Source organism: Montipora capricornis, chromosome 3, assembly GCF_036669925.1.
Source record: "Montipora capricornis isolate CH-2021 chromosome 3, ASM3666992v2, whole genome shotgun sequence".
NCBI lineage: Eukaryota > Metazoa > Cnidaria > Anthozoa > Scleractinia > Acroporidae > Montipora > Montipora capricornis.
Genome location: NC_090885.1, coordinates 41,632,130 through 41,638,703, shown reverse-complemented (window position 1 = coordinate 41,638,703; position 6,574 = coordinate 41,632,130). Strand labels below are relative to the sequence as shown.

General features: G+C 40.7%; 1 protein-coding gene across 1 annotated transcript in view; it reads right to left on the bottom strand.

Annotated features, from left to right (window-relative positions):
• Window positions 1-3,925, bottom strand: part of LOC138043172 (divergent protein kinase domain 1A-like) — a 4,194-nt gene extending 269 nt beyond the window's left edge. The window contains exons 1-3 of the mRNA XM_068889315.1: window positions 3,761-3,925; window positions 1,618-1,754; window positions 1-1,066 (exon numbers count right to left, since the gene is read on the bottom strand). The exon at window positions 1-1,066 is cut by the window's left edge and continues 269 nt beyond it. Of these exons, the coding sequence (XP_068745416.1) occupies window positions 1-1,066; window positions 1,618-1,731 (1,180 nt within the window). The 5' untranslated portion in view covers window positions 1,732-1,754; window positions 3,761-3,925. The remainder of the gene's footprint in view (window positions 1,067-1,617; window positions 1,755-3,760) is intronic.
• Window positions 3,926-6,574: the final 2,649 nt, after the last annotated feature.

The following is a 6,574-nucleotide window of genomic DNA, read 5'->3' as shown; positions in this document are numbered from 1 at the left end:
AGGTATGATCAGACTCCAACAAATTATGTTTTCTAAAAATGTCGGGGATGAAACTCTCGCACACAATGAATAAATCCTGGTACTGCATTTCCGCTGTGCAGGATCCTGTCCTTGTATTGCAAAGTGAGGAACACGTTTCGGAAATCCCTGTCCAGCAGTCCAAGTCACACGTACAGTTTTTACCATTAAGGAGCCTCTTCACAAAAGTATAAGGGTAGGTGAAATCTAGATCAATGAATTTAATGATGAAGTCATAGGTGTACCCTACATTATGTAGGTTTGCATCGCAGGACATCACTAAGCCGTACGGATTGTTTGACAACTCGAACGTGGCATCTAGCAATGAATTAGCAAGCTTAAATTTTTCATGTTTGCTTGGGACGTGAAAAGGAATAAAGTGACCAACAGTAGAACTTGTAATCAAAGGCAGAGTATTGTCAAAACCAACGCAAAGATATTGGAAAAAGAAAATCACCGCGTCTAAAATCGTTCCAACCAAGTTATTCATTGCATTCTGCAGTGGCTCAATCGCATCAGGGAGAAATGAGAGATCAATCAACTCCCAATTTTCTTCAAATACTTTAGCGGCCACATGAGGAACTCTTTCAACTACATATAGACCTCCGCAATATCCATAGAAATCCACTGTGTGTTTGCTGTTATTCAAAGCCATTAACATCATCGGTTCGATTTGTTGCAGTAGAGAGGTGAATGTTCTAACTTCCGCACCTGTTAATCTTCCATCGGTGTTGCCATCACCAAGTAACATCAACAAAGATGCGAGTTCACTACATCGCGCACAATCGCCAAACAAAGTTTTAACTGCGGTAGAGACATCATTTTGATAAGATTCCACAACTTCGTTGTCTCCATTGCTTTGACGTTCTTTCAGCTCCTCAAACCAACTCATATTGACTTTCAGCACCACTTCTTGTCCCCTCCAGTTGGCGTCGTAAATCTTCTTTTTTGGTACTGACGAGAGACACTTTCCATAATCAAAGGATTGAAATTCGCAAAGATCCATACACAGTGGTCCAGATATATTGCCTGCCCTGAATGCCAAGCACTGAAAATTAAACAAAGTTACTTATATAACTCTTTTCGTTTTCGTGTTATAATTCTCGATCGTGTAAGGTTTTCTGCACTTCGCTTCGCGATTGGCTATAGTACTGAAGCGATCTCTTATCCTTTCTTGCGTACGTATCGCACCTTGTTAAAAAGCCGTTAAAAGTATTTTGCATGGCTACCTCCATCAGGATTATGATCACCGTTTTGGGGAAGTGCAGCTGTTCGTTTTCAATTGAGCAGCAAATTGATTCCCGTTTACATTCATATCATCTCATGCACTGGAGTGCATGGGATTGTAGCTAGAATTGTGAACGTTTTTGTTATATGCTGTTCATGTAGTTTCATTGTTCAAAACGGATACTAATCTCAAAGTACATCTCACAACGGTCTCCTTAGGCTACGAGAATTGTGCCACTCCTGATGTAAAATCTCTTAAAAACCAATGGGAAAACGGAAACATTCCCCAACAATTGAAATGCCGGTGCACCGACCTATACGGAGACCAGAAATGAAGGAGATTTTGAGTAGCCTCTATAGTTGTCCACTTACTATCTTTTCCACGACGGAAGCCATGTTGCATTTTGAATGAAAGTGTAAGACCATCCTCGAAAGAAAAGCAAGGAAAACTGTTGTGAGGATTGTAACTGTCAGCCTCCAAGTCATCGCGTGAGTGTTACCTCGATGTTCTGCAACAGCAACGTGAAACCACTGACATCAGATAGTTACATGCACCACCCATAACCCAGAAGTGCCGACATCTCTCATTTGGCTTGTGGACTTGTTCAAAAGGTCAGGATAATGTTATTCAGCGGATAAATCACTACCCATTGGATAGCGCAATTGGTTTCGTTATGATCTATCCACTGGATAGTGATTTATCCTGTGGATAGTACTATCAATCCTTTGAACAACTGGAGTCTGGTGCCTTGCTATTCTGGTTCACTGCTTCATATATAATTTTTCCTTGGGTCCGCTTGGAGCCTGAGCTTCCATCGTTCTTGCGATGACCTCCGCGCACTGTCTCGACTAAGGCTGTCGATAAGATGCTTGGCATCTTTGGGATATATCTTTTGTCGGATACATAATTAGGTCACAGAGGTGCTTATGATTCCGGCATAGATTCGAACTTTCAAAGTATCCTTGCTCAGAGATCTGGAATATCGATTTTAAATCAGTTTCAGTCAGAGATAGCTCATTACGCAATGCACTTTCAATATTCAGTACTTTATTCTTGGCTGACTGATTATTCTGCTCACTGATTAGAAAATGTATCCTTGTGCTAATGTGGTAAAAAATGTAACCAAAGATTCCCCTACACAACAAAAGAGATGGCATGGCCATGATGAGGAAATTGACACCAATGCGGCAATGTCATTCTCTACAAGCGTAATATTTCCCAGTTCGGCCCTCATGCTCAGAAAAACAACAGATAGAAATGTCTCGTGCTCTGAATGGGACTATTCAGAGATTAGAGAAAATGAATTCCAATCACGTTGTAGAATGCTCGATTGAGAGTCAGATGATTTGCCCAGCTCGGCGGAAGATAAGGCAGATAAACGAAATAGTCAGCAAGCGATACTGCTTTTCAAGTGCGTGTTATTCGTAGAGGTCAATATTTAGCATTTGCTATTAACAACCTGAACTGGTTATCCAGGAAAGTATAGAGGAGTCGATAGAAGACTAGTATGAAAGATTTCTAAGTGCAGATTACTTAACTGTTGGTGAGCTCGTACGATTTTAATTCACTCGCTAGAAAGAATAAACTCGTTTCTCAAACACTCACTTGTTTCGCTCGTTCGTTTTATTCTGTTCATAAGCCTGTGGGAGGTAAAAGAACCCTTATGTATTCGCAAAGAGTGGGCGATGTAGTTCTGCTGTTGTGGTCTGTCGTCTGTGACTGGGAGGGTAAATGCGAGAAGATAATAGATACACCAGGCTAATCTAAAATCCGCGGGTAAAGAAAGATATGATGAATGATCCTTCACAACGAGTGTGTCACCAACCATGAAGCAACCTGCATTTAAAAATGTTTCAAACAACATCATTTTAATGGAGAACTGTAGACTCCTTAGCTGGTGACTTGGCAATACTCGGAGTGTCCCGGCCGAGTCACCAAGGCGGTGATACGAAGTCGTTTCTTCATTTCATCAACCGGAGTTAAGCCTTGTCGTGTCCTTTGAAACAACATAACGTCATTTTGTGTAGATACTCCGAAATACAATACAACGCAATACAATACAATACAATACAATACAATGCAATACAATACAAAATTTAATGACTTTATTTTGGTTCGAATTTAAACATAGCAAATTGCTAATATCTCCGAAGAAACCAAGTTGAGGGAGTAACATGATTAAACTACAAATAAAATAAATAAATAAATTATAATTATATTACACGTAATAAGATGATAGCAATAATATAAAAGATATATACATACAGTGTTAATACGAGATGCCTAGTTAAAGAAGAGTTTTCGAGACTAGTATTGATCGCACAAGGAACAGCAATGTTTGTCAAATTCTATAGTTCTCAAACCAGTCCTTAAGGCAGAAAGAGACAGCGATGTACGCACATTATCTGACAATGAATTCCATAATAACTTACTTACATAATGACGGAAAGAGTGGAGGCCAAACTTAGTGGTATCAACACTAGGTATAATAAGTTTGCGAACTGATGTACTCACGTGGAAAAGTGAAGCTTAGAGTCCCACTCAGCTTCCAATCGCTGATTAGATTTGAATTTTTCCACAGGGAATGTAACTCATTGCTATAGAACTTTCTCCTTGACGAAAAAGCACTAAGATTCTCGATGAGCGGACATTGTTTGAAGCCACTCTGGTACAAAGTGGTTTAAGGAATGCAAATTATGTAACACAAGTTAGAATTTACATAGCACTAAAATACTAGACTTAAAACTGCACTTTAAGGCGCATCAAACCATGTCTGATTGTGAACTTAAGTTACAATACCCAAAGGGGTTAACCTACAATGTAGGGACACAAAAAAGTAATTACAAGTTTTAAGCTCACCTACCTGAACGAGACTCACGGAGAAGCTAAATGAAAATATATATATGAAAATGTTTTGAACCTTGAAAAGACATGCCTTGATGAAATTTCAACCTTCCAATGATTGCAGTCCACATAGGGACCGTTGTTTCTGACTAACGTTTTGACAACCTGTTGGAAACACAGCCAGAAGACTAGTGTTGACTCTGAAGAAGACTTCCGCACAGGTTATCGAAACATCATTTGGCCGTTTTTACACTAGAGACGCATAATCCGTCCATACGAATTATGCGTCTCTTTTGTTATCCGTCTAGTGTAAAAACGGGACGAACTATATGAGACGCATAATTCGTATGGGACGAACTTGGGCAAACATTTTTTCTGCGTTTGTTAAATTCGTTTAGTATAAAGACGGGCACAAGACGCATAATTCGTCTGGACAAACTATCCAGTTTAGTGCGTTTTCGAAGACGCACTAAAGTAGGTACTTTGTCCAGACGCATAATTCGTCTTGTGTCCGTCTTTATACCAGACGAATTTAACAGATGCAGAAAAAATGTTTGCTCAAGTTCGTCCCAGACGAATTATGCGTCTCTAGTATAAAAACAGCCATTGCGGACCTTAAGCAACGACAAGCGACGACCGTTTACGATGACATTGACTGACGTTTTGACGGTCAACTTCGTTGAAGATGACTTCCTCTCAGGTTGCCGCAATGTCACCCAAAGCATAGTAGTTTCAGGACTACTCACCCAGACCATCGTACTTAACTTCAAGTTAGTTATGATACGACTCCTGGGCCCGTTTCTCGAAAGTCCCGAAACTTTACGGGCCATTTTCGGGTGTCACAATTCCGTTTGTATCTCAAGAACGGAGACGATTTAAGTCGTCAAACTTCGCCGTCATTTTTCTTTTTGTTACCTTGAAAACATGTTAAAAGATCGACTTTCCAAAACAAGCGCTTGGTGTTTCACAAATGACTCTTCGGACCCAAAAAAGTTTCGGGACTTTCGAGAAATGGGCCCTTGTTTTCAAACTATGCATGTATGCCATTTGTACGAAGACAAAATCATTTTGCTGCCACTCTTCACACGTAGAGCTTCATCATGATCGCATGCATTTTCGGAGAGACACGATCAGCTTATGAATTGTGCGGGTAAGTTTCGATTCCCTCAAAATTCTTCTAGTATTTCCATTTTTTGACCGCGCACCAGTGGCTTTGTTGGTTGTACATCGGGCTGTCACGCGGGAGATTGAGAGTACTTTTCCGGCCGGACCAACACTCAGGGTCTTATATTAGGCTGAGGAGAAAGTGCTGCCTTTATAATTACACCAGCAAATGGTTAGACTTTCAAGTCTTCTCGGATAAAGACTGTACCGGAGGTCCCGTCTTATAGCCCTTGTTGGAAACCATGCAATAAGTATGGGACGTTAAAGAACCCACTCACTACTCTAAGAGAGTAGGGGACATTGTTCCCGGTGTTGTGTTTTGACCTTAATCTGGTCGGGGGCATCTTTCACTTGCTAAATAAATTGTAAACTGTGTAACAAGCAGTCTGGGCAAAGTCCCCCACAAAAACCATTGTAAATTAGTCCTGAAAAGCTCACCTAGATATAGTTATACGAGCAGAACAGCACACTATGGCATAAAAATATATGGGAGAGGTGTAGAAGCTAAATTTTTATTATTTGGCGTGATATGACAATGATTTAGAAGATGCTACAATTTACATTTAGGTTCTGCCCTTGTTAAATCAATGGATTACACTACGTGATTCTTAATGACAAATATCACACAAAAAATTGGCACCGCTGTATGTCTTCCCTATATTCACAAAATTTAATTAAAACTTCTGATCCCTCGGTCCAATCTCTTTTCTAGCAATCATGATCTCAGTGGACTGGTGTTGATTCTGATAGTCAGTTGATCGCGCTGGTCGACGTCGAACTCGCATAGGACATCTTCTACTGGAAACAGCTTCCCTGCAAGAAATGAAAAATCATTCAGCTTTAAAGTCTAGGAGAGACAAGACGGGGTAATTTGGGATATGTGAGTCTAGTAGCTTGCATTCTCCGTTACGTTCGTGCTGGTCAAGTCAATTGGAAACCCAATTAAAATTAATAACTAGTCTACATAACAGGCACCTGAGGGAACCTGATAGGGGCATACCGCTCCGCGCTCATTGCGGCGGGCGCTAGTTGAGCCTTCTGGACTGAATAACCACTCTTATGCAGGGCATGAAAGAACTAGTAACTCTGAGCTGCAATGCTGGGATTCAGAAGACAGGCTAAACCATTAAGAATGCAATACTGAAGCAGACTGTTCTGAAATGGATAGCTATGAAGACACGGGGTACTGTTTGTCTGAGGCGCTATTGTTGAGCGCATTACAGTGCAATGCAACGCCAATATTGACCAATTTTCAGCCCCCCCCCCCCCCCTCCCTTCCTCCCTTATTCTACCTTTAGTACAAATTCTTACAAGACGATT